At 51.4% G+C, this 25,517-nt stretch overlaps 1 protein-coding gene across 3 annotated transcripts in view; it reads left to right on the forward strand.

The window, feature by feature from the left end:
- The window catches only part of SRGAP3 (SLIT-ROBO Rho GTPase activating protein 3), a 107,844-nt gene that overhangs the window by 62,250 nt on the left and 20,077 nt on the right, over positions 1–25,517 (forward strand). For all 3 annotated transcript variants that reach the window (XM_039378479.1, XM_027746384.2, XM_027746385.2), the window contains 9 exons: positions 1,128–1,320; positions 4,002–4,164; positions 10,157–10,219; positions 14,575–14,760; positions 16,202–16,330; positions 22,173–22,394; positions 22,857–22,958; positions 23,189–23,386; positions 24,697–24,781. In XM_039378479.1, coding sequence (XP_039234413.1) covers positions 1,128–1,320; positions 4,002–4,164; positions 10,157–10,219; positions 14,575–14,760; positions 16,202–16,330; positions 22,173–22,394; positions 22,857–22,958; positions 23,189–23,386; positions 24,697–24,781 — 1,341 coding nt within the window. The remainder of the gene's footprint in view (positions 1–1,127; positions 1,321–4,001; positions 4,165–10,156; positions 10,220–14,574; positions 14,761–16,201; positions 16,331–22,172; positions 22,395–22,856; positions 22,959–23,188; positions 23,387–24,696; positions 24,782–25,517) is intronic.

The raw sequence follows: 25,517 nt of genomic DNA on the forward strand, positions 1-25,517 counted from the left end.
CCCCGTGCCACAGGTGCTGTGCTGCTCCTCTTGCAGACAGGGTGAGGGTCTGACTGTGTCCTTGAGCAGCGCTCCCTTCCCAGTGCCTGCCTGTCTTCCTGAGATCAGCTCTGTGCTGGGGATTTGCAGCTTGGCTGTGTGATATGATATGAGGGAGCTGGAAAAAGTGCAATTGGTCTTTGACCATGGGAGAGAAGTGTCCTCAAAATGGGGAGGATCAAGGTGAAAAGTACAACTCTGGCATAGAAAGAGGAGAAACATTAAACTGTTCCAATAATCGAGGTGTGCTGAACAGGAGTGTGCTGTGCCCAAGGTTGTGGGTTCTGGCAGGGCCAGGTGAGGGTCAGCACTGGAGACCAACTCTGTTTGCTGCTCCTGGAGTGCCTGTTCCCTGCAGGACCCAGTGGGTACCTGGGCTCCTGTGGGAGACACTGGCTATCTGAGGAACCCATCCCCACTCCCACACAGGCACCTCCGGACACTGCCGAGCCCACTTTGGGAAAGATCGCGGGGGCTGCAGTGTGTCTGTCCCAGTGAATGAAGGTCCCTATGGGAAAGCAAATAAACCTGGAACAGATGAAGCTTGTGGTGTTTGTGAGCTGGGATTTGAAGGGTCCAAAAGACTTTTTAAGCCTTTGAGCCAAAGCCACATTGGATTTGCTGATTAACCCAGCAGTGTGGGAGGATGGGGTGAAAGGAGGGTACATGGCAATGCCTGCTTCCTCCAGGTCAGTGCTGGCTGTCCTGTAGGTCTTCACATGGGCATTTATCAAGAAATAATATATTAGCTTATATGCAAAGAGTACGGGATTTCAGGTAGTACCAGGTAGATTGAAGTAGCATTTGCTGAATTCAAAAGGCAATTGAAAGCTCTGAAGTTACTCTTGGTGCTCCTATGCAGCTGTTTGTTTTGACAAGAACGAGGTTTAATATGAGGCTGGTCAATGGAATTGTTCAGCTCTTGCTTGGCAAGAAGATCTGTCGCCTTTAGCAAAGCCTGGATTCACCCCAGGGCTCAGAAGGAGCTCCAGCAGAGCTGTGCCGTTTGCTCTGGGACAAGGAAGGACAGCTCTCCTGCCGGTGTCTGCTGCTGACATTGTGTTTTGTTCTCTCTTGTGTGTCTGCAGAAATCCGCACGCAGCTGGTGGAGCAGTTCAAATGCCTGGAGCAGCAGTCGGAGTCGCGCCTGCAGCTGCTGCAGGACCTGCAGGAGTTCTTCCGCAGGAAGGCCGAGATTGAGCTGGAGTACTCCCGGAGCCTGGAGAAGCTGGCTGAACGCTTCTCCTCCAAGATCCGCAGTTCCAGAGAGCACCAGTTCAAGTAAGCAGGTGTTCCCGGGGCAGACTGGTGTGAAATGATTGGCTGGAGGCTGCTGCGAGCACTGGAGGTTGGTTTGTAGCTGCACAGTCCTAAAGCGCAGTAAAGTCCATCAGGTGACCTCCTCTGTCTTGTCCCCAGGCAGGGCTCACCAGAAGAACTGGACATGTCTCTTGCCAAGACTTCCACCACAGCATTACTGGTCTGTGCTGCCTGAATTGCACTTACTATGCCCTTCTTGAGTAAGACAGTAAAAATAGGAATCAGGGGCCAGGAAGGAGTCAAACCCCTTGATTTTTTTGAAGGGGCTTGAATTCATCCACTCATTTGACTGTGCAAATTGTGGTGGGCCCGGTCTTTACCCCTGGTTTCTGCATGTAGCCCAGTCCTCAGCTCTCCAGGAGCTGTGTGTTGCACTCAGGCTCGCTGACAGGCTCAGGCTTGGAAGCAGTTTCTGGAAATCGAATTTACTGCAATTTATTTGCAATGAAGCATGTGTGTTTTCTGTACACAGCCTGCGGTGCTGGAGCCAGGCAAATCCTTAATGGAAATATTGTGAAACAAAGCTTTGAAATAGGAAGTATGAACTGGATGCTGGGATTGTGTGAGAATGAAACGGATGATGCAAATTGTGAAATCTGTGGATGTGTGAATATGTGTTTTCAAAAGCAGCTTCTTTTCAGTTTAACCATACTCTCGAGCTTGGCTAAACAAGAAAATATCTGAAAAAAATAGAAACCAAACAAACTTGAGGCAGAATTTCATTCTGGAGGTGAGCACTCTGTGGTGAGGGTGCTGGCTGGTGTGTTCCACTGGCTGGTGACCTCAGGGCTCAGGTGAAGGCCACTGCCCTGTTGCTGCTGGGGGCTGGTCCCTGCTCCCCGCCTGTCCCCGAGTGTGCCGGCTCGGACGACGCTTCCACGGGCTGTTAGTGGCTGTCAGGGCTTCTTGTGTCCCTTGCCATGAGCAGCTCTCCTGGTGCTGTCGGGGCGCAGGATCTCTCTGGGCAGCACTGGCAGAGCTGTGGGATGTGCCCGGCAGGATCTGTGCCCGGGGCCACATGGCAGCCCCTGCAGCACCCTGGCTGCTCCCCTGCACCACGGCAGCCCCAGCTCCCCACCTTTGCCTCCCTGGGCTGCAGCAAGGCCTCTGACTCTTCTTCTGCCGATGATGTCCATGACAGAATCTCTCAACTGGAATTGTGCCCTTTGCTCCAGATGAAACTCAGTTCAGTGGCCAAAGACTGCAGCCACTGTTCAGCGCCTTTCCCAGAGAACCTGGGAGAGGTTTGCCTGTCTGATGCCCTTCGCCTCGCCAGCCCTGGGCTCTTCACAGTCTGTTTCTTCCTTTAACTCCTTGTGATTTTTTTTCCCATTTCAGCTGCAAGAGCAGTGATTTCTGCTGTTACGTTACTAAATCCTATTTATTCTATATTACTAAATCCTATTTAATCTGTTTACTTGGTCTCTCCAGCGAGTGAGGCTTTGCTGGTGTCTTATGCCAAACTCTGCTGCTGCTGAGTTGCCATTCAGATCCTTGCTGTCCTTTTGGCATGCAGCTGTTGTGTGTCAGTTGTGTGGTGCTGGGTGCTGTGTCAGGGATAACTGTCCTGGAGAAGGAATTGGCCAGGAAGGAGCTGTGGTTCAGAGATGAGCTCACGAAGGCTCGGGGGGTGTCTGGCCTCTCCCACTAGCTCAGAGCAGTGTTAAGGCTCTCCATTGCTTGGTGTGCTCACAGTTCTGGAAGCTGCTGCTGTGCAGTGTCTACAGGTGACAGTGATTGTCCACCTTTATTAAACACCTGGGCACAGGTGCTGGCAGTGATGGTGTTAATTGGGTCAGCTGGATTTCAGTGCTTGCTCCTGCTGAGTCCTCACTGCCCGCTCCATGTTGAGAGACTCCCTTCATACACTTTGTTCTTCCTCGCTGCTCTGTACCTGCCCTTACCAGGCTCATCTGTGCTGTTTCCCCAGCTGCTCATGTGTGTCATTATTCTGCTGAGGCTGTGACACTCATAAGAATTACAGTCCCTGTGGTGCTCCTTTGTCCCTGTGTCGCCGTGTGCAGCGGGCTGTGCCCAGCCCTGGAGCTGGCAATCGCTGTGCTGCTGCGGCTCCTGCTGATTCCAGTTCACATCCAGGTTCATCCAGATTTCTGTATGTGGTTCTGTCTGTGTATGCACACAGAGGTGTTCTGGAGTCCCCTGCAGCACACCTGAGCGTGTTCGTGTTGTGCACAGACACTTGGGGGTAACATTGGATGCAGAGCCCTTTCTTGAACACTTTTGAGTGCACTAAAAGCAGCCCAGTGGATTGAGTGGCAAACGGGACCTCCTGCAGTGGGCACTGACAGTCATATTTTATAGCATGAGTGGAAAGAAAAAACCAAACTCTCCTTGCCAGGGATGTCTCTTCTCCTGTGCCACCTTCCAGAGCACCCAGTGCAGGAAGGGGCTGGCTGACTGGGGGGCTGGTGTGGTTCCCATGCTCGTGTGCCACTGGACATCCCTGTGGGGCAGCACTTGGACAGCTGGAAGAAGAGATCATGCACCTTTCTGTGGGCATGACAGATCCCAGGGGACATGTGCAGGGGAGGGAGGCGGTGTGCTGGCAGCATTCATTTGAAAATATGTGCCTTTTTGACTTGTTCACTTGACCTTTGTCATTTTTCCCCCCAATTCCCCAGAAAAGATCAGCACCTCCTTTCCCCTGTGAACTGCTGGTACCTGGTCCTGACGCAGACCCGGCGGGAGAGCCGAGACCACGCCACCCTGAACGACATTTTCATGAACAACGTCATCGTGCGGCTGTCGCAGATCAGCGAGGATGTCATCAGGCTCTTTAAAAAGGTAACCCGGGCAGCTGGGGGGAGTCCTGCTCACTGAGGGTCCATCCTGGCATTTTAATCTGAAGTGGAACCATCATAGATGTTGCAGAGCAAATCTTTTGAGGGACTATCACTGTAAGTCTTTCCAGATAATATTTATTCAAGAGTTTTAAAGAAACAGATCTAGAGCTGCCAAGTGACAAGCAGTGAGGTGTGACCTGGTGCTCAAAGTGTCGGTGCCGGAGAGATGAAAGGTGGAACTGTGATGACTTTTTCTAAAGACTCTTGGAGGCCTTCACAGGACAGATCAGAACAGGCTTGTTGGGTGGAACCGTGGTAAAGAGCAGGATGACAGGCATGAGGCAGCTACAGGAGAGGAGTCATGGCTTCCTGAAGGGAAGAGTCATGCCTCAGAAATCTGGTGGAGGTATTTCCAGGAGCCAGGGATCGTGTCAGTAGCTGGCGCAGTGCCTTCAGTGGGCAAGATTGAAGTTCCTGAAGAGCTGTTGAAGAGTAAGGTGTGGTTGTTTTCTGTATTAATGACTGACTAGAAGACAGGGAACAAAAGGAAGGAGAATGTCAGTGCAGTTCCTAAAAAATTATTTGGAAAAAGGGTAAAGGGTAAGATGACAGATACAGAATTATTAATAATAACCAAATAAAAAGAGGCATCATATACTTGTGGGAATCTCACAGTCAGGTGGACCAGGACTCTTCACTGAAAGCGAGGGGGAGTGTGGTAAGGAATGAAGAGTCCCAGCAGTGGGTTGGCTCTGTGACTTTAAGGTTTTCCTTAATTTTTGTCCCTTGTCACCAGGACATCTGGAGCCTGCAGTCAGGGAGCAGGGCAAGCCCACAGGGCTCTCCAGCAGGAGAAGGCTCATAATCAGGGCTTATCTTGAAATTTCAGCCTGACTGGAGGGTAAATCTCATGTGATATTTTTATTGCCAGTTTCCTCTATTTTATAGATCTGACCTAGAAATTAAACTGCGAGGTCAGGCTTGGGTTTGCTGATCTGATATAGGACATCATCCCTTTTCCTGTCCTTCAGGCCTCTAGAAATTTGAGAATTTGGGATATATTGGTTAGTTCAGTTCTAAGCCTGTCTCAAAGTCTTTTGCATTTGCATTTTGCTCTGAACCTGTTTTTGAGATGTATGTTAAGACTGTCCTTCTGCCCATGTGTGTGGATGGTGTCCCATGCGGAACTACAGGACAAATCCAGTCAGCATTCAAACAAGGACACCCATGGAGTGTTCAGTGTTCTCTCATAGTAGGTCAATCCTCAGCCAGGACAAGATGATGAAGTATTTTACCCACTCAGCAGAATTATTTCTTTGTAATTGGTTTTCTTCTGTCTCTCCCTCCTCATTTTTGAACCTAAATTTCAGCTTTTAAGGCTCAACCCTTACATCCTATAGAAATGGTTGCTCCTTGTTTCTCCCTCCTCCATGTCCATCTTCTAACTGGGGAGCTGGTGTGACTCCATCTGCAGCCTGCCAGAGCCAGCACCGGCTTTGCATCCAAAGGAGCCTTTACAGGTGTGGGGATCTCTGATTTCACCACATCTGACCCTTGGACTCATCTGTCCCTGGAAATAATGCTCAGCTAAATCAGGGAAAAGGCTTATTTTGTGTCATCGTTTCCCTTTCATGTGGATGGAGAGGCTGCCACTTTTGGGGTTGTTCAGGCTGTTTATTTTTCTCAACCTGTGGCACGCCTTGCCAGGCGCGCCTTGCCGGGATCCAGAGGGATCTGGATCCCACTTCCCAGTAGTGTTTGGTGGGATGCCTTGGGCATGTGTGTGGGAATAGGAGCATCCTGGTAAATGGATTTTGAAGACATCCCTTCAGCCTTGCAGTGTACGAGGTTGCTCAGAGGAGGGATCTTTCACTGTTCTCTCTGGTCTGGTTCTGTGCTGAGTAAAGTGCTCGCAGTGCTTCTCTGGGGAGGCTGTGCCCACGGGGCTGCTGGCAGATGATCTGGCTCAGGAAGGGTTAAAGCACCCGCAGTTGTGGTTCAGCTGCTGGGTGTGCTGGAGATTGTTCTTTGATGGTAAATTAGGGTAACATTTTTTTCCAGAGATGTCACTTTTAATTCCCCCCACCTAGAGTTTATTAATGGGCTGTGACATGCTGTGGGGACACGGGGAACTGGGAGGTTTTGTGTTTCCTTCGTTCATTATGTAAATGTAAACAATCCCAGCAAAGCAGCGGGGAGGGACTGCTGAGGTACAGGGTGAGCATAACTGAGGAGCGATTGCTCAGTGCCATGGTAGTGTGCCAAGAAAGATGCAGAGTGCTGAGCTGCTGCTCCCTCAGCTGCCCTGGATGAGCCGGGGGGGTTGTTCCTCAGTAAATTGGGGCACTGCAGTTTGTTCCTCTCCACCCAAGTGTTCTGCCCCTCTGCCGACAGTCCGGGCATTGGCTCTGACTCGCCTCTCACTGTGGCTGGCCAGGAACCCTTCCAGCCCAAACCGCTCTGGGAGCAAAGCAGAGGAAGAAAACTCAGTTGGGCAAGTTTCCCTGGAGCTTCCAGTGTGAGTCACATTCCTGGTGCAGGAGGCAATGATCAAAGCGAGTGTGTCGATGTTGCTAATAGGCAGTGATAAATGGGGATGCTGAGATGTGTCCCTGCGGAGAGCTGGCTCGATCTGCTGTCAGGGTGAGTCTCTGTCACCATGAAATCTCCCAGCACATCCTCCTGGCAGAGCCAAACCCAGGCTGAGGGACCCATGGCCAGGCAGGTGTTTTCTCCCCTCTTACCTCTCTCTGTGGTGGAAGGAAGGAAGTTTAAAGCTTCTTCCAGGTACAGAATACAGGAAATTGTAGATTTGAGACAGAGCATCACTATGTACAAAGTAATGATGCTGCGTTAGTCCCCAGTTTGGGATTTAATTCCGTGCCGTGACTGTAAATTTAATTCTGTGCCGTGGTGTCCAAGATGGACGTTGGGTGAAGAAGTGGTGTCTGTCTGGATGGGAACTCTTGTCTTTGTCTGTAGAATAAGCATCCTCCACTGCCAGTCATCCATGCTGCTGCTTCCTGTTACTTTGTTGGCAGTGGCAGGAATTTTAATAAACTGCTAACCTGAAGCCATTGCTGTCCCAGTGAGGAGCTGTGTTTTCGGAGGAATTGGAGGCATAAAGGAAGCACCTAAATTGGAGTTTGGGTTTTGCAGATGGTCCCAGGTAAGTGGAATGATGTTTTGGTGTTGACTCCTGTAAGCCCATACGTGTAATTTCTCCCTTAGAGAAAGGGCAGGCAGCAGGCTCAGAGAAGTGGCGAGTCCTTCAGCTGCTCACCTGCCTGCGGTGGGAAGAGGCTCCAGCATCCCCAGGCTGGACATTGCTCTCTTGGATGCTGGAAGACTCCCGACAATGCCAGAGACCCTTTGGTCTCCTGCAGCAGGATTCTGGGTGTTGGTTTATAGTGTCTATAAGAAAATGGCTCTTTAAACATGGTTCCTACCCATGGTCCCCCATGTCAGTGTGGCTCATGGAATGACACACTGAACCAGTTTGTGTTGCTCTGTTTAGGAGTCTAAAATTGGGCTTGGAAATTACAGCTTTGTGGCCTTGCTGTGCTCCATGCAGGAAATCCAGGGCATAGGCAGCAGCTGCAGCTGAGCTTGGGCCATGGCTCTTGCCACCAGCCCATCCTGTCCTCCTCTGCTGGCTTTGGGAAGCCTTGGTTTGGGGACTGGGCAGTGACTTGTGGAAGCAGGAATGGCTGGAGGGGCTGTGTATGACTCAGCTCCTGCAGGCTCTAGGCTCTGAGACCCCTGTTTGTAGACCCTGACTGAAATAACTTGTATTGGAATCACAGAATCATTTGAGTTGGAAAAGCCCTCTGGGACTGCCAGGTCCAACTGTTCCCCCAGCACTTCCCAGCCCACCATTAACCCACGTCCCCAGGAGGCACATCCACATGGCTTTTACACCCCTCCAGGAATGGTGACTCCACCACTGCCCTGGGCAGCTGGGCCAGGGCTGGGCAGCCCTTTCAGGGAAGAAGTTTTCCCTAATATTCAATCTAAACCTCCCCTGGTGCAACTTGAAGCTATTTCCTCTTGTCCTGGCTCTTGTTACCTTGGAACAGAGCCTGACCCCCACCTGGCTTCAACCTCATGTCAGGGAGTTGTAGAGAGTGAGAAGGTCTCCAAACATGTTGCTGCTGTGTCTGGGGGGATGCAGATCTGTCACAGCTCTCTTGGTATTAGCGAGCCTCAGCGAGACTTCTGAGAGCACTGGTGACCACCGGTGTCAGTGGGTAGGAGATGGGGACTGAGGTTCAGTCCAGATGAGGGTTCCAGATGACTGAGCACCGAGCACCTCCTGGTCCTTGGCATCGTCCTGGCACCCCGTGCCCGTGGGAGTGGGAGCAGTGGCATCAGTCACACTGCTGAGGATGGCACTGTCCCAGGTACCCCAGCGCTAGCTCATGGGTACACTGTGGTTACTGGATGGTCATGGATCCGAGGGACTTTGACTCTTTAGATTCTTTACTTCAGGCTTTGCTTTGATTCCCACTTTTAATAATCTAAGGTTAAACTTCACAAGGACGTGGGTTGTCCCGTTGGCTGAAAGGACCTCTCTGTGTTGTGGGCCTCTCTCACCACTCAGCCTGATGGGATGTTGTTTTCCCTTCCTGTGTGCACAAAACTGCCTGGAGTTGAGGAAATCTGAAAGAAGCTGCTTGGGTTTGGTTTGGTGCTGTTTTAGGGAGGGAGGAGGGGAGTGTCTATACTTAGTTTAAACACATCTTCAAGCTATAATAAGTGTTCCCTAGCCTAGAGGATTCATTGTGGAGATTTGGGGTGTAATTACAGGGAGGCAGGAAAGCAGTGTGAGCACACCCCCAGCAGCTCCAGACGTGGGGGTGTGGGAGGAGGTGGCTTGATCTGCAGCCAGGCTCCAACGCTGGGCAGCTCCCCACGCTGTGGCCTCTCTGAGAAGTGCCATGTCCGTGCTTTGCGAGGCTGATGACTGGATCTGCTTCATCCTGCCTGGCAAGGAAAGGGAAAACACAGACTGATAATGGGATTTCAGCAGATGGGAGGATGCCAGGAGTTACTCACTGGCAATAAGCATCTCCTCAGCTGGCTGAACTTTGGCTGCTGCAGTTGTGAAACTGGAAACTTTATTATATAACTGTGGTGTAGCTATTTTGTAATAAAATGTCCCTTTTCAGAGATACTTTCATTCACTCAGGTCAGAATAGTGAAAATGAGCTACTGAGAACAAGCTGGGGAGGGTGAGTCATGGCCAAGGATCATCTAAATCTGGGATGCTGGGGCTGGGGAGCCCTGATAATCCTCCTTCTGAAATACCAGTGTTGGCTGGAAATTGCAAGTCCAGCAGCAAGTGTGTTTAACATGTCTCATCAGATCAAGACAGGTTGACAGGTGATGCTGTGGGACCGGAGAAAGCCAGTCTAAGGGATCTGTGCACTCAGATGGTTACTGGATGATGTAAATTATACAGGGGAGTTCACGCAGCACTAACACGCAGCCTGCTCAGTTGGAGAATGCAGCAGCCACTCACCCACATGCACTAAGGCAGGTTTTGTTGAAAAATAGGCAAAGTCAAGCTCTAAAACACCCCTGGCTGTGGAGCGGGCCCAGCTTTGTGCACTCTGCCAGTCTCGATGTGAAACCAGACCCCAAACTAGGGCAGGGTGTTACGTGTTAGACCCACAGGGGGAGTTGTCTGTGGGCTGGAGATAAATTCTGCCAGTGAAAGGGCAAAGCGGTATTGCCTGTAATTTTAGATTGATCCCTTTTGCAGGATAAATAAGTAAAATTGACTGATGTTCTTCCTTGTGGTCTCTGAAACCCGGGTTGGGTGATCCATGGGCAAACATCGACCTCAAATGAAAACGCAGCAGTTCTGAGACAGAACAAGGTTCTGCTGTGTGTTCACAGTTATAATCCCTCCAAAGTATCTTTTCCTTTCAGAACTGCATGTTTTGGGCAGAACAAAGTCTCAATGCTTCTTTCTTTTTGTCTTGCAGAGTAAGGAGATTGGCCTGCAGATGCATGAAGAACTCCTGAAAGTCACCAACGAGCTGTACACGGTGAGCAGTGAGGGGGTGCCCAGCAATGAGCAGTGCCCAGCAATGAGCAGTGCCCAGCAGTGAGCTCATGCCCAGCAGTGAGTGGTGCCCATGCCTGGCTGGCAGCGCCCGCAGTGCCGCTCATTGGAGCAGAGTGTGTGTCCAGCCCTGGGGTGGCTCGAGGGGCTCTGTCCCGGCCATCCTGTGGCACACACGGCCTTTTCCATCTGGAGCATTCCACAGTGCTCCAGGGAGCAGGGCTGCTTCCCTTCAGCGTCCCTGGGGCTGTCTGGGCAGGATCTGTGTGATCCCTGTGTCCGTCACACTCTCCCCTCTGTGGCTCCTGCACCGCGTTGCCTTCAGGCCCCTCTCAGTGCCGTGGTTGGTGATTTCCAGGCACCGGTGGCTCTGAGCTGGCTGTGCTTGTTGTTGCTGACACCTGCCCTGCTCCTGTGAGTCCGTGGCCTGGGGGGAATGGATGAACATGACCTTCTGCTGTGGAAGGCAGGAAACGTTTAGCTCATGGATGCTCAGCTCCATCTCCTGCTCTGAGGAGCACTTTGGCTGTGGAGCTGTCTGTGCCTCCTGGTGAGATCGTGCACTGTTAGTCAGGACTTGGCTCTTCAAAAGCAAGTTTTCATAGCAGGACAGTAAAATTCTTTGTGTTGCTTCTGTCTCTTGCCCTGTAGCAACTGCTTTTTAAAAAAAAAATATTTTACTTGTGGTTTAGGAGCAACAAAGCAACATAAAGTCTGTCTTGTGTTGAAAAACTGAGACAATATATTTGCTTTCTTTGGTTGTATCTGTTACTGGTATATAAATAACACTGCAACAGGTTTATTCCTAAACAATCATTCCATTCCATCTTTTTGAAAAACAGGCCTAAACAACAGAGCATGAAGGATTGTATTTGAAATTTCTGCCATAAATCTTCTCTTAACAGGCTTGTTCTTGCAATGGCTGTTGAAGGATTTGGTTGTTGTGAGCCCTACAGTGTGGGTGGACAGCAGATCGGATTAAAAAGCCTGTGTGAGATTTGGGAGTGCATTGTTGATGGTTGAGTGTCACAAGCTCAAGAGGTGGTGACTAATTAAGATTAATTACAACAGCATCTTGACAGGTGCAATACAAGGAAAGACTAACAAGGGCTGGGCTGACCTTAATACCTGCAGGCCAGTGTGCTCTGGACCTGGACACAAGGCAGGGGCATCACCCGAGGGACATGCTGGGGTCAGCAGGGGGGTCAATGTGCTGAGGTCCAAAGTGTGAGCAGTGGTCAATAGGAGCAAAGAGGGAAATTGTGCTCCTGCCGAGTCTGGGGCTAAACTTGTCCTCACAGGAACTGAGATTTTTCCCATTCACTGCTTTTTTCCATGTGCTGAGCAGAATGGGTTTGAATGGTGAAACACACTGGTTTGAATGTGACACTGGAACAGCTGAAGGAGCTTTGTGTTTGCTTGCTGCTAAGATAACAAACCAATTGTCATCCAGCTGGGAAGGAGCAGGAAAGGGACGCACTTCAGAAATGATGATGAAGCATGAAGAAAAATTAGGGCCTGTGGGGCAAACAGGGTCACCTCAAGACTGCTTGGTGCTGGTCAGAGAGATCTGTCCTTGAGCCAGGTGAAACAGACTTGGCTGCACCCCTGGCTTGAGGTGCTGGGGGTGGCTGGGGGCACCTTTGGGACCGAGCTGCTGTCAGTGTGGTCAGTGCAGCACGTTGGGTGCCCACGAGAACTGTGACTGCTGATGAAACCAGACACAGGATAAGGACCCGGCTCACAGGACACCAGGATGCTGCTTGAGAAACGTCACTTGTCTGCTCTCAGCACAGGGAAGTCACTTCTCTCGTCTCTGTCCAGGTCTTTAACTGCAGCACATCCGTGCCCTGGCCCAGCTGCTTTTTAAGCCTCACTGAGGGGAATTCTGTGCACTGGGCAGAAACTATAATTTTTTACAGGCTTCTCAGGCATTCACTGTCTCAAACTTAAGCCAAAGCAACCAAATTGATTTTAGCTCAGCCTTGTTGCTGTTCTGATGCAAGTCACCCTGTGGACTCTGTATGGAAAGAACCAGACCCAACCCATGCTGACTTCAATCAGAAAGGAAGCAGATGACTTTTGTTCTGAAGTGGAGATGCTTGTGAATGGTTTTGCACAGAAACAGTTCAGCTGTGAATTAAAACCAGCTTCATCCTTTTGGTTCCTGCTTACAGACTGCAGCAGACAGGTACCAAGTTGGAGCCTGTACAGGCTGGATGTTCATGGGCCTGAGCCTGTGCCTGACACAGTCACCCTGTTTTTGCTCTGGCTCCTCTGCTGGGTCAGAACCTTGGGGATGAGCTGTTCAGAAGGACAAAGCCCTTGCAGCTGAATACAGCCAACAGTGCCATTTATGGCCGCTATTTTGGCAACAGCCTTTATCCAGAACATGTAATTAATATGGCAAACACAGCTCGTGTTGTTAAATAACTAATGAACATTGGAACATATTTTTCCTCCTCCGCTGCAGCTAATTAACTGATTTGCAGGAAAGCTTCCCGGGCTGCAGCTGTGGCAGTTTGTCTTTGTGACACAGCAGTGCAAGGCAGGGACAGTGTGACTCGATTGCAGGCACTGAGACAGCACAGGGAATTGCGGATCAGGGGCCGACTGCTGCAGTGCACGTTGGCCCCAGCCAAAGTCAAGGCACATATTACACAAAAATATCCCCTGAATTTCCAAGCATGACCTGTGTGACAGGGCAGCTGGTAAGGTGCACAGTGAGCTGTTTAAGGTTGGGTAACAGTCCCATAACCTTTAGATTTCACAAAAGTCCTGCGATTTGGATCCCTGTTATTCATTGGGCTTCTCTGTCATGTTGTGTCTGGGCCTCTCTGGGTGCTGCAGAAACCTCTCCTGTTACTGCCTGATGCCCTGATGTGCAGCATTTTGCTTTTTCACTTTCCTCTGAGCGTTTTATAAAAAGATGGAGATGGTGAGGATAAGGAGGGCTTAGTGAAGCCCTCTGATTGTTCTCCTTAAGAAAATCCTGGGAATTTTCTGTTTTACATGTGTCCTGTGACATTCACTGCAGAAACTGCAGTTTGCAATACATGGCTGGAATGTGCATTATAATTTGCAGGGTTTTGCAATGAAGTAGCTCAGGGCCAAGGCAGGAGCCTTTGCTCGCTGTCCCTTGCCATTGCCTACAGTCACATCTCCCCCCGGTGGCACATCCTGTGTGGCTCCCATGCGGCATTTGGAGCCCGTTTCAGCCGAGGTTTGTGCTTGGCAGGAGGAGGGATCATGCGGCTCAGCCTGACCTGATCCAAGTCAAACACTCCTGGGTCCTGCTGGCAGCCACAGCTGAGGAAAACTCTGTGTTTTCTTCATTAAGCCTTGTGTAAAATTACTCTGCCTTTGTGGGTTCCTGCTGTCTTAACCCATGAGGCTCAGCAGCCCATCCCGGGGTGTCCCAGCCCGTCCCAGCGTGTCCCAGCCCATCCCAGTGAGTCCCAGGCCTGCTGAGGCTGATCCCAGCGAGCAGTCGGGCCCCGTAGGCTGTGTCAAGGCAGTGTGAGATAAACCATCCACATCCCAGAGGGAGATGATGGAAGGGGACAGTGTGACTGAAGGCATAAAGAGAGAGAAGCAGTTGGGTTCCTCTTGCCAGCTTCATTAAAATGATCCCAGTGTGCCCTTTGGGCCCTTGTATCTGAAAGGGAAAGCTGGAAGGGTGGAAGTTTTACCTGCAGAGAGTGTTCCTGGCAGTGGATCAGCATCATCCCTCCTGGATCTGGAATGTGAAGGACACGGTGCTGCTGCACCCACTGGTGCTGCCTGTGCCTGCTGGCGGCAGCAAGAGAAGGATGAGGTGCTGACAGGAGACAAACCCCATTTTTGTTTGGGAATTGCAGCTCCTCTACTTCTGGATGGTCCTGCTGTCAGGGTGGTGGAACAGGGGCTGTGTGATGTCTTAGCAAGTCCAAGTGGAGGAACAGATGTGTTGGGTCAAAAGGGAGTTCAGGGTCACTGTGGCCTCCTCACAGTCACTTGTCATGGAGTCCCTTATCCCAACTGCAAAGCACTGGAGGTTATTCCTTGTTTCCCTGTTGGCAGACACACAGTGTGTTTTGACTGCAGGTGTGTGCTGGGGACACGTCTCAGCCTGTCCCCACAGCAGGACCAAGCTGGATCGTGGTTCTTACACCAACCTGGAGCTGCTGGAAGTAGAGCTGGGGATGGGGTTAATCTCACAGGCTTTCCCTCCCCATCTTGCTCCTTAGTGCCGTAGTGGCCTCCACAGCCCCTCTGCGCTGCTCATGGCTGTGGCTTCCCCTGCTCTGGTGCTTCTGTGGCCACGGGCAGGCGGCTCACGACCTCCTGTGTCTGCAGGTGATGAAGACCTACCACATGTACCATGCAGAGAGCATCAGTGCCGAGAGCAAGCTGAAGGAGGCGGAGAAGCAGGAGGAGAAGCAGTTCAACAAGTCAGGGGATATCAGCGTGAACCTGCTGCGGCACGAGGACCGGCCTCAGCGGCGCAGCTCCGTCAAGAAGATTGAGAAGATGAAAGAGAAGGTGGGTGAGAGGGAACAAGTGGAGAAGCCTGGCTGGGGTCAGGGCTCTTTGTGGGCAGGGTGTTGGCTCCAGCCCTGTCCATGTCCATGCAACCATTGCTGTACCCATGGGAAGGGGTTAGGGAGGACGTTGACTCATGTGCGTGTTCTGCTGAAGGGCAGCCTGGGGAGGCCATCAGGAGTCTCTTCCCTGCACACCTGACCATGGAGAAGTGCCAGGAACAGTTCCTGTCAAGGAATTGATCCAAAGTCAGGCTGACCCAACAAGGACAAGGGACACCAAGCGTTGGAGGGGTTGGGGGACCTACACGGGAGCCACGTGGCCACCAGTGACACCTTCCTGGCTGGCTCTCTGGGGAGGGCAGAGCCGGGTGGCTGGAGGGGCCCAAGGGTGATGGCTCATGGAGCACAGGGCAGGCAGGGGTGGTGGGAGCACCTCCTCCAGCAGCTCTTGAGCTGGGGCTTGCTGGGGGCTTGGCTGTGCCAGCTGGGACCCTGGGGGCTGCACTGAGGAGGGCAGTGCCTTGGGCTGTCTGGCTTGGCTCAGGATGCATTGTGATCCAGACACTGGACGCTGCTCTGAGGAGCTGGGGCTTGTCCATGACTGATTCTTTAAAAAAAGTGCTTTTAAAAATGAACAGCAGCCCCAGCGTTCCCTCAGTCACAGACTCCTGACAGCAAAAACAGGGTCGATCTGTAAAATACCAGTGTTCTTCCTCTGCGGGCTGTCTGGGAGGGAAAGTGCAGGATTTAGATGGCTTTGCTAGGCAAAACACTTCACACCATTCCAGCCTCAGCAAATCTCCCCGGCCTCAGGATCTCCACAACTGCAGTTTTTGTGTTAATTTTGGAGAAGAAGCAATAGCTTCCCCAACCATGCTGCATTTGCTCACAGGCTGGGACATGTGTAGCAGTGCAGTTCTTGGAAGGGTTAATCTTTTGACTCAACCTTTGGAGCAGGGATCTGCCTCAACAGATGTCCCGGATCTGGAGCACATCTGCTTTCCTACAGAGTTTTGAATTCTGGGTCCTGTTCTAAATTGTGTTGCTTGGGCCTCTAGGCCAGATTCCACTTTGATACAGCTGCACACATCTGGAGCAAGTCCAAACATATGTCAGTATTTCTGCAGGGGAAATCTGTCCCTCTGATTTTGATTGATGCCAAAACCCCCACGAAGGTGCAGCTGAAGGAGCAGCAGCAGCAGCTGTGCTCAGGGGCTCCAGGTACCTCTGAGCAGGACACACTTGTCGTGGCTGACTGGCTGTGCCAGGGATGTTCACATGGGATCTTCACCCTGGCAAGATCCCTGTTTTGTCTCAAATACCAAATTTTATTAATTCCCTCATCACACCCAGTCTGCAGGGTGCTGTGGGGCCCCATGGCAGGAGAAGCTGTGCCAATACCATCCTGTTTGTGCTCTGACTCTGCTTTGCTTTTCCAGAGACAAGCCAAGTATTCTGAAAACAAGCTGAAGTGTACTAAAGCCAGGAACGACTACCTGCTGAACCTGGCGGCCACCAACGCCGCCGTCAGCAAGTACTACATCCACGATGTGTCCGACCTCATCGACGTGAGTCTCCTTCCCCTGTGCCCCCCAGCCTGGCTGGGCCCCTAACTGTGATGGGGGGGTGTCAGGGGGTCTTTCAAATACACTTAACTGGGGCTGAAGATGTGCTGTAACTCAGATCTGTCTTGGGATGAGCCAGGCGAGCCCATCAGTTGGTCTGTATTTGAGGCAGAAACACTTGCCAAGGTCAGACAGCCTTGGTTTTGGTGCTGAAACAGAAGGTTTTTTCTTTCTACTACTTGGTAACTTTGGTGGCAGTTCAGTACATGTGGAAGTTCTGTCCTGGCTGGGGAAGGTGCCTTGGGAGCTTTATCCCAGTGCTCCTTGCAGGGAAGAGCCTCAGGGCAGGAACTGCTGAAGGCAGGTTTCATGGGGATGACAGGAACTGCATGTGTGTGTGTTGGTGACTCCTACAAACTGCTTTGAGATGATTCAAATAAGGGATTCACCCAGAGAAGAGGTTCTGGTTTCTTCCTTTAACGGCATCCCACAGTGTGCAGATCGCACGATGCGCTTTCTTCTGCCTCAGTGAGCACATAAATAACTGAGCTCCAAGCACTGAGTTACCATCATTACCTAAATGCACAATTTAAAAAGGTGCTGGAGTTTTTATCTCCTTTCTTAACCCACTAACATGTAGTTACTCTTCTGAGAATTAATGAAGTCTGATGCAAAACCTCTGATGACTTTGAGATTTTGAGATATGATAAAATATTCTTACTAGTTCCTCTTGTTCTCTTTATTGTTTAAGATGTGTTAGAGAACTAGTAGCTTGATTGTGGAGTCATTTGAATGGCAAGGTGTGAGAACACCATTTATCTGTGGGCTTTCTGCTTTTGCTGTATATATTCTCTCTTTCTCTTGTTTATTTATTTTAAAGCAAGAATGACTTATTTTCATGGAGTTTGTGAGACTTTGATTTCCTGGAGAGTTGCTGAGTTCCACTTTAGCTCTGGCTGTTTATATTATTCCTCCCAACTTTATTTCCTCGCTGACACTTCCACTGGAGTCAGCAGATGGCTTTTCTCCTGCACTCCAGGAATCCCTCTGGGGACTTTCACTAAAGCATCTCCAACTCGGAGCAGGGAAATTCCCCAGGTTGTAAATTCTGTTCACTAAAGAAGCAAAATATTGGATGTGTGAGCTGCACGTGGGTGTCCTGGTTCTAAATCCCCAGAGGAAGAGCAGTTTATCTGAACAGGCTTTTGTACAAATTCAGTGTATTTTGCAAGGGTGTGGCCAGAAGGGCTTCAGCAGCTCCAGAAGGGGATCCCAGTCGTGGGGTCTCAGCCACCAGATCCCACGAGTGCTGAAGGGGATCTGTGTAGGACACCTGAGCCCACGGAGGGAGCAGGTCTGTGGGAAGAGTGTGGGTGAGAAGGGGCTGGATGGGAGAGCAGAGCCTGGGGCCCGGCAGGTGCCCTGATGGATCGTGCGTGTCCCCGCGCTGCAGTTACAGATCCCACGGCTCCTCCTCCCTGTGTCCCTGCGGGATGGTGAGGGATACACCAGGCTCTTTCTGGACACGGGAGGGGAGAGGGGGCTCTTGCCACGCCCTCCATCTCCAGCACAAATGGCCACGTGCAGCAGCTGATTTCACACAAATCCAAACCGTCAGGACAGAATTGGCAGCAGCCAAGTCAGCAGCGCTTCCCCCATCCCAGCTGGTTCAGTGTCATCTATCAGGCACAGCCTTGTCATGGCTCGCGCCCTGGGCGTCACCACGGAGCAGTGACTGGTGACAAAGCTGTGTTCTGATCGCTGCCCTGGCGAGGCAGAGGGTCCCAGCTGCTCCGGGAGAGGGCGGGAGGCCTCCAGGGCCCCGGTTTAATGAGAACTGTAAAGCCCATCAGAGGAGCCGTGAAGGGGTGCGGAGCCGTCTGTGCCTCTGTCTCCAGTGGCCTCGTTGTTTTGTCCTTTAGAAAGGAAGGAAAGAATACAGAGATGGATCAAATTAGCCTGGGGCTGGCAGTGCACCACGGTGCCTTTTTCTTTGGACAACTCGTGTGTCTGTTTAAACGCCTGGGCTCATCTCATTTCTGTCGTTAACTGTGTGACCAAGTTAATCTCTTTGGCCACGTATGTGAAGTGGAGATAAAGCTGCTTATCCATCCCTCTGGAGTTCTGTGGGAAATGGCTGCAAGATAGTTTGAAGTGGTCACAGGAAAGATATTGCCAGACTGAGCAGAGAGAAGGGACCAGTCAGCAGCCATACAAGCTGATCTGCCAAAATGTGTGCAGCCTCCTCTGAGTCCTTCTGGAGCAGCAGCTTGCTTCCCTATGGAGTAGTGTTTGCTGTATCCGAGACGAACAAGCGGGGAAAGGAGGGGAACTCTGAGGAATTCAATGTTACACATAACTGCCAAATTGTTTGGTTCCTGGAAAAATTAGCTGAGTCAAGTTAGGGAACAGAAACATCAGTCAAAATAGTTATGCCAGAAATCTTCAGTTGGCTTTACTGGCCTGGTTGGGCTGGGCTTGGAGCAATCTGGGCTAGTGGAAGGTGTTCCTGCCCATGGCAGGGGGGTGGAACTGGATAATCTCTAAGGTCTCACCCAACTCAAACCAGTCTGGGATTCTGTGATTTACTTGCCTCACAATACATCTCTGGGTTTTGAAGCAACATCAAGAGAGTAGAGGCTAGAAATTACAATATGTGTATATTATTATATATTCTGCATATAATTAAAAAATAATGCAGAATATTTTTTAAATAAAGCATAAAGAAAAATGTGGAAAAGAAGGAGCAGAGCAAATGAGTAGGCTGTTTGTTTGCAGATAGTGCTGGGTCCTGTGGAGACAGAGGCATTACTGCTCTGCATGGGGAGTGGAGTGGTCACTGACAGGGGTCACTGACTGTGGGTGCTCAGGGGTTACTCTGGGGTGGCCACTTGCTTAGGTGAGGTGCATTGGTGCTGGTGGCCTCAGCGTGGGCCTGGCTGAGCTGTGTCGTGTGCAGGTTCAGCCTCCCAAATAACAGAGGGACTCAGAGGTTCTGGAGCCACAGACCACTGTGTAACCCCATGAGGAAATGAGGCAGAGGGATCAGTAGCTGGGAAAGCATTTCCTTCTCCCTGGAGCCCAAAACTGCCCCCCAGTGCAGCTCTGGGGTGGGCTCTGGGAGGCACACATGTATTTGGCTGCTTTTGCAGTGTTTTGGCCAAACCCAGCTTGCCTGAGCTCCAGGAGCTGGTTTGTTTTTCAAGTGGAACACTGGGATATTTCCACCCCTCACAGGGTGTTACCAGACGTGATGAATTAATGCTTGGGGAGCTCTGAGCTCGGCAGATGAAAGGCACTGCAGGAGGGCTGGGGATTATTATTTGTGGTTCTAATTTATTTGCCATCAAAGGGATGAGAGGGCTGAGAAAATGCCATTTGTTCTGGGGCTGGGAGCAGCAGTTTGAAGTCTTTTTCTTTTTCTTCTGCCCTCCCCATTGTGTGTTCCTCTGGGAATTGCGTGGAAGTCTCTGCTCTGTCTTTTCTTCTCTGGGCACCCGTGTGTGAAGCAGCCGGCACGGTGCTGATCTCCAGGGACTTCAAGGGCTGTGCTGTGTGCAGGAAGTGCCTGCCCTGCTTTTCAGGAGCAGCTGATTTCTGGGCAGTGCAAGTCACCACTGGCTTCAGTGCGAGCCCAGCAGCAAAGGAAAGGGAAGATTTCACATGGAATTTTTCCCAAAAGCTTCTGTCAATGCCCTGAGCCCGTCTCCTTGGGTTCTGTGGCATCTGGTGATTTGCGTTTGTAATGGATCCGTTTTGTGTGCTTTGGGAACTCCTACCCTCAGACAGTGGCACTGTTTCCTCCTGGCACTGTTTTCTGTAGCCAAGTAGCTGTGATTTCAGGGAGTGGAAGAACCCTGGTGAGGTCTGGGAGGTGCTGGGGAACAGTGTGGTCCCGTTCCCGGGGCACAGGACTGCGGTCGGCTGGTCATGGCAGGAGAGCTGGTCCTACCCTGGTGCTGGCATGAGGGTCCCAGCCCTGGTCCCTGCCCTGTCTGCCTGGCAGCCCCTGGGCTGCATCGTCCTGGCTCCAGGGTTTCTGTACAATAGAGGTACAGGTGTTCATGCTAAAACTGTCCCATGAGAGAGACAGCACAGGATGAGGTTTTGCCCCAAGTGGTGAATGGAAATTTGTCTTTTCCTCCTTTTTGTGTTGTTGGTAATTTTTTTTAAGGCAAGGCTGTGCCAGTCCATAACTGCCTATGCTCTCAGCTAATAGGATTAGAGGCTAAATAGAAGCAGGAGAAGTGGAGGGTTATGACAATTTGAAGGTTTCTACAAAACTCCTCATTATTGCACAGGGGGATTCACAGCTTTTAAAGACTAGAAGGGGTCAGGGGTGTTTGCTCGGGTACCTGTGGGGGAAATCGGGAATCAGCCCCCTGAGGCTTTGCTGATGCTGCTTTTAGCAGAGACTGAACCAAACGCAGCCCTGCCGTGACGTGATCCGAGCTGAGCGGTGTCTCCTCACATCAGCACAGAGCACAAGACGGCTTCTTGGGTTGGAGCTGCTTGTGGCACCAGCTGAGTTTTCAGATTTCACTTTGAGCCTTCACAGAAAGGGTTGTCAGGCATTGGAACAGGCTGCCCAGGGAGGTGGTGGAGTCATCATCCCTGGAAGTGTAAAAGCCTGGACATGGCACTCAGTGCTCTGGTCTGGTTGACAAGGTGTTGATTAATCAAAGATTGGACTTGATCATCTTGGAGGTGTTTTCCAACCGCAGTGATTCTGTGAATACTGACATTCTAATGCAGAATCACTTTCTGTGCCTTTCTGCATTGGTTCAGTAGTGCCTGTGGGTGCCCCAGAGCTGGAGAAGGTGCCTTTGAAATGGCAGCTCCCAACAGCGAGTTCTGTAGAAAAGTTGGGCTCATTTGGGTCACTGGAATTGCAGTGCAATCCTTCTCCTCTTTCCTATAGCTTTTGTGCCATGCTGGTCCTTCCAGCAGTGCTTGTGGTGGGACTACACTGTGTGGCAGCGAAGCAGCTTAACTTCTGCAGTAGAAATTGTCCTATGGCAGTTTTCATGTGATAGGAGTGATTTGCTGGCAGTGGTTAGTTTGGTGCTGTGGCCGTGGGAGGTATTTGAGGTGTTTCTCACAGGGTCCCTCTGTTTCTGCCATAGTTATCTGACTTTACATCCTCTGTCAGGAGCTCCGGCCTCTCTTATGTACCAGAAATACATGTGCTTCAGATTTGGACTGCAGCCCTTCTGTTGCACTGTGCTCTCCTTCCAGCCCTGCGTGGCTCAGGCTGAGGTGCTGCTGTTCTGCTCTTCCTGCTTCCAGCATCCTCTGTCTCGCCTTTCCCTGCAGAACAACATCTGTCGATCTCCAGATTTTGGGTGGTGCTTCAGTTCTGTCCTTGCCCCCCTCCTGGGGTCACCTGCTCGCTGCTGGTGGGCCTGGAGCCCTGTGGAGCCCTGCACTGGGTCAGGCTCTGGAGGGGACTGGCACAGGGCTGCCAGGAGCTGCTTCTTGCTGAGCTCTGATGGAGCTTTCAGAGCAGCAAGTCCCTGTGCTGGTGTGACATTTAACATGCCAGACTCGGTTACAGTGAGGAGAGAGTTTAAAATGAAGCTTTTGTCTAAGGTACAGTATTTTAGCAGCAATTAGCTCTGAGTTTTATCATTTTCCTCAAGGTAGACATGAGAGTGATCAGTTATGCATGAGGGGCTGCTCCGTGGTGGGAGGCAGGCAGCTGCCCAGGGAGGGAGCAGGGTGTGCACACACTGCAGGGCACGGTGTCCAGTGCCACTTTGCTTTAACACCCTCTGTGTCTGAGAACTTTGGAAAATGGTTTGGGAGTGCTTGTGTGAGCAGACCCTCCCTTGGTGTCTCTCAGTGCTGTGATCTGGGATTCCACGCCAGCCTTGCTCGGACCTTCAGGACGTACCTGTCTGCCGAGTACAACCTGGAAACCTCCCGCCACGAGGGCCTGGACATCATTGAGAATGCTGTGGACAACCTGGATGCACGGAGCGACAAACACACCATCATGGACATGTGCAACCAGGTCTTCTGCCCGCCACTCAAGTTCGAGTTCCAGCCGCACATGGGGGATGAGGTAACGGGCTCTCCTGTGGGGCTGCAGAGGGGCCTGGCCTGGCCTCCCCTCCTCTGAACTATCACTGTGAAATTGTTCTGGACTCTTTATCCCTCCGTGCTGCCTTCACACACTGCTGTTCGTGTTTCCTTTCCTAATGAGACTCTTGGCTCATTAGGGTTTCTCCTTTCAGGCTACTTCTTGCTCTGTGTCTCTCCCAATTAGGGAGCCTGTGGTTTGGCTCTCTCTGCCCCACAGATCTGTACAGCGGAGCTTTGATTTACCTGCTGTAATTGGGAGATGGCAGAGTGAGGGGTAGAAAATGCTCAGTGCTGGACCAGGTCCAGGGCACTGCTGATGGGAAACGGGGCGATGCTGCCTCTGTGGAGGCTGCCAGGAGCTTGTGGGGGCTGGAGGGAATTGTGCGGGTATGCAAATGTGTGTGTGGTGCCTGCGTGACCCACGGAGTGTCTCCTGTGTCAGGTGTGTCAGGTGAGCGCCCAGCAGCCTGTGCAGACCGAGCTGCTGATGAGGTACCACCAGCTGCAGTCACGACTGGCCACCCTCAAGATAGAGAACGAAGAGGTAAGAGGGGTCTCGCATTCGGCCTCACAGGCAGCACTGCTGAGCCTTTCTCCCGTCACCGGGGGTTTCCTGGTGGGCTCAGGTGTGGAACCCTCCTGAAACAGAGCTGGGAGTGCCCACAGACCACGGCCAGTGCAAGCCCAGGGCTCAGGAGCTCTCTTGGTTGCTTTGGTTCAAGATGTGTCCCTTTGCCAGTCTGCTTCAAACCCACGCTGTCCTGTTTCCCACAGGTACGGAAAACGCTGGATGCCACAATGCAGACCTTGCAGGACATGCTGACAGTGGAAGATTTTGACGTTTCAGATGCCTTCCAGCACAGCCGCTCCACTGAGTCCGTCAAATCAGCTGCGTCGGAGACCTACATGAGCAAAATCAACATCGCCAAGAGGAGAGCCAACCAGCAGGAGACAGAAATGTTCTATTTCTCAGTGAGTCCCAGCTCAGGCTGTACAGGACACAAAGCATTAATTGCCAGGGCTGAGGCCCAGTTAAGTGCTCGTTAGTGAAGAGCAAGAACAAATTGAGTCTCTTTAAGTGCTTGTCTTCTCTCAGATTTGGGTCTGGAATGCATTTCAGTGCATTTCAGTGGCAGGGCAGTGCACAGGGACTGACAGCCCAGGATTTGCCTCATTCTTCTCTTTGAAGGAACAAGTGGAGTGACCAGTTGTGACCAAAAACTTACCAAGCACCGTAGGAGAGGCTCAGAGCAGGGCGCAGCCTCTGGCTGTGTGTCACCTTCCAGGGGCTCTTCCTAGAGGCCTTCAGGACTGTGAACTATCAGCCAGGCCTTCCCTCTCTATCCTGCACAGCTGAAATTTGCCCTTGGCCCATGGATGAACTGAAGCCACGTGCACCCCAAGGAAGCCACGAGAGCCAGGCTGTGTGGCATTGGGCTGTGGAGCATGTGCCAGGAGAGGGGCTGTGTGTGCTTGCCCTGCTCCTGTGCTGCACTCCCAGGCAGAGTTGAGGTCTCCATTCTGGTCCCTGAAATGCAAGGAAGAGCCATGAGTTCAACAGAGTGACCCTCATTTCAGCATGGGCCATAGACTACAGTTAACAGCATCTTGTGATGCATTACATATGTGTAGAAAAGCTTCTAGTTTCTCTTAATAGTAGTAATATTGCAAATTGAGGTGGGGCGGGGCAATTGCAATTTTCATTTGGAGTTGTGCTTGGGATTATGTTAATGCTTTTTGCAGAAATTTGATGTTTCCCATTCTCTTTCATTTTCCATATCTGCCTCCCTCTCTCCTCTTACCTATACAATGCCCTGATCTGGAGTGTTCCCGGGTGTCTTACAGCCTCACAATGGGAGGGGAGGTTGTGCTGCATAGTGTCACCCAGACAGGGAGCACCTGACAGTCCCTGCCCTGGGAGGGCTCAGGCTCTGGGAGTTCTCCTTGGCATTGCTTTTGCACAGAGGCGAAGCACTGGCATTGCAGGGAAAGCCTCTTTGATTTCCCAGGCCATTCCCAGAAGCATGACAAAGGAAAGCCAGCTTTGAACTCTGTTCTTTGGCCCTCCCTGCATTCCCAGGCAGGAGGTGCAGCACCAAGGAGACTGGGCAAATAAGATCACCAGGCCAGTGACTGGAGCAGGGAGAAGTGATCAGACTGAGCCTGGCAGACTCCTGAGCCCCCTCTGGCAGCCCAATCCCCCTCCAGCAGGCCCCAGGCAACAGTGAACATCAGTTATGGGCTGTGTTGCTTAACCCACCTTGTTTGTTTTGTAATTACAGAAATTTAAGGAGTATCTGAATGGCAGTAACCTCATCACAAAGCTGCAGGCTAAACACGACCTGCTGAAGCAGACTCTGGGAGAAGGTGAGTCGGGGTCAGATCTGGGGAGGAGCCTCCATCTCCTGAGAGGGTTTAAACCAGGTGTCACTTGTCAGCCTCACCTCTGTGTGTTCTTCAGTGACTGATGGGTCTGTGTCTGGCTGCTGCTGCTCACCTGAGCTACATGTAAAAATCATGATTTCCTTAGAATATCACTCCTCCCACCTTTCTTTGGGAGTGCACATAGAGAAATCTCTTTGAGTCTGATACTGAAGTGCTGAGTTACTTCTCCAGCAGCAGAGATTCCCACCTACTTCCATTCTCTGCCTCTCTGGTTCCTGTCCCCCTTCTCCTGCCCTCACTGCAGCCCTGACACAGGTATTTCCTGGCCCTTGATGCTGTGTGTCTGTGTCACACATTTGCAGCACCCTTGCTGATTTAACAGGCCCCTTGTCCCCAGCCATGGGTTTTTTAACTTGTCCTAAACAAGAACTGCAAGGACATCCTTGTTTTTAAAACAGTTTTTCCGCAGGAGACTTTTATTCCCCCAGATAATCTCACCAGTGTGGTTCAGAGCAGCTGCACACAGACAGGCTCCACACAGCAGAGGGACAGTGGCTTCTGAGAGGGCAGCGAGTGACTCTGGGTGGGACCCACCACTGCTGGAGTGGTGATGTCACCACAGCCCTGGGAGAAGATTTTAGCTCTTTAAAGGGTCTAAACCAACTGAATTATTTCCAGTGTAAGGAAGATGGGAGTCGGTGTCCTGATTCTCCCAACA

The sequence above is a fragment of the Pipra filicauda genome, unplaced genomic scaffold (assembly GCF_003945595.2).
Source record: "Pipra filicauda isolate LSUMZ 115617 unplaced genomic scaffold, ASM394559v2 scaffold139_size1960392_pilon, whole genome shotgun sequence".
Taxonomy (NCBI): Eukaryota; Metazoa; Chordata; class Aves; order Passeriformes; family Pipridae; genus Pipra; species Pipra filicauda.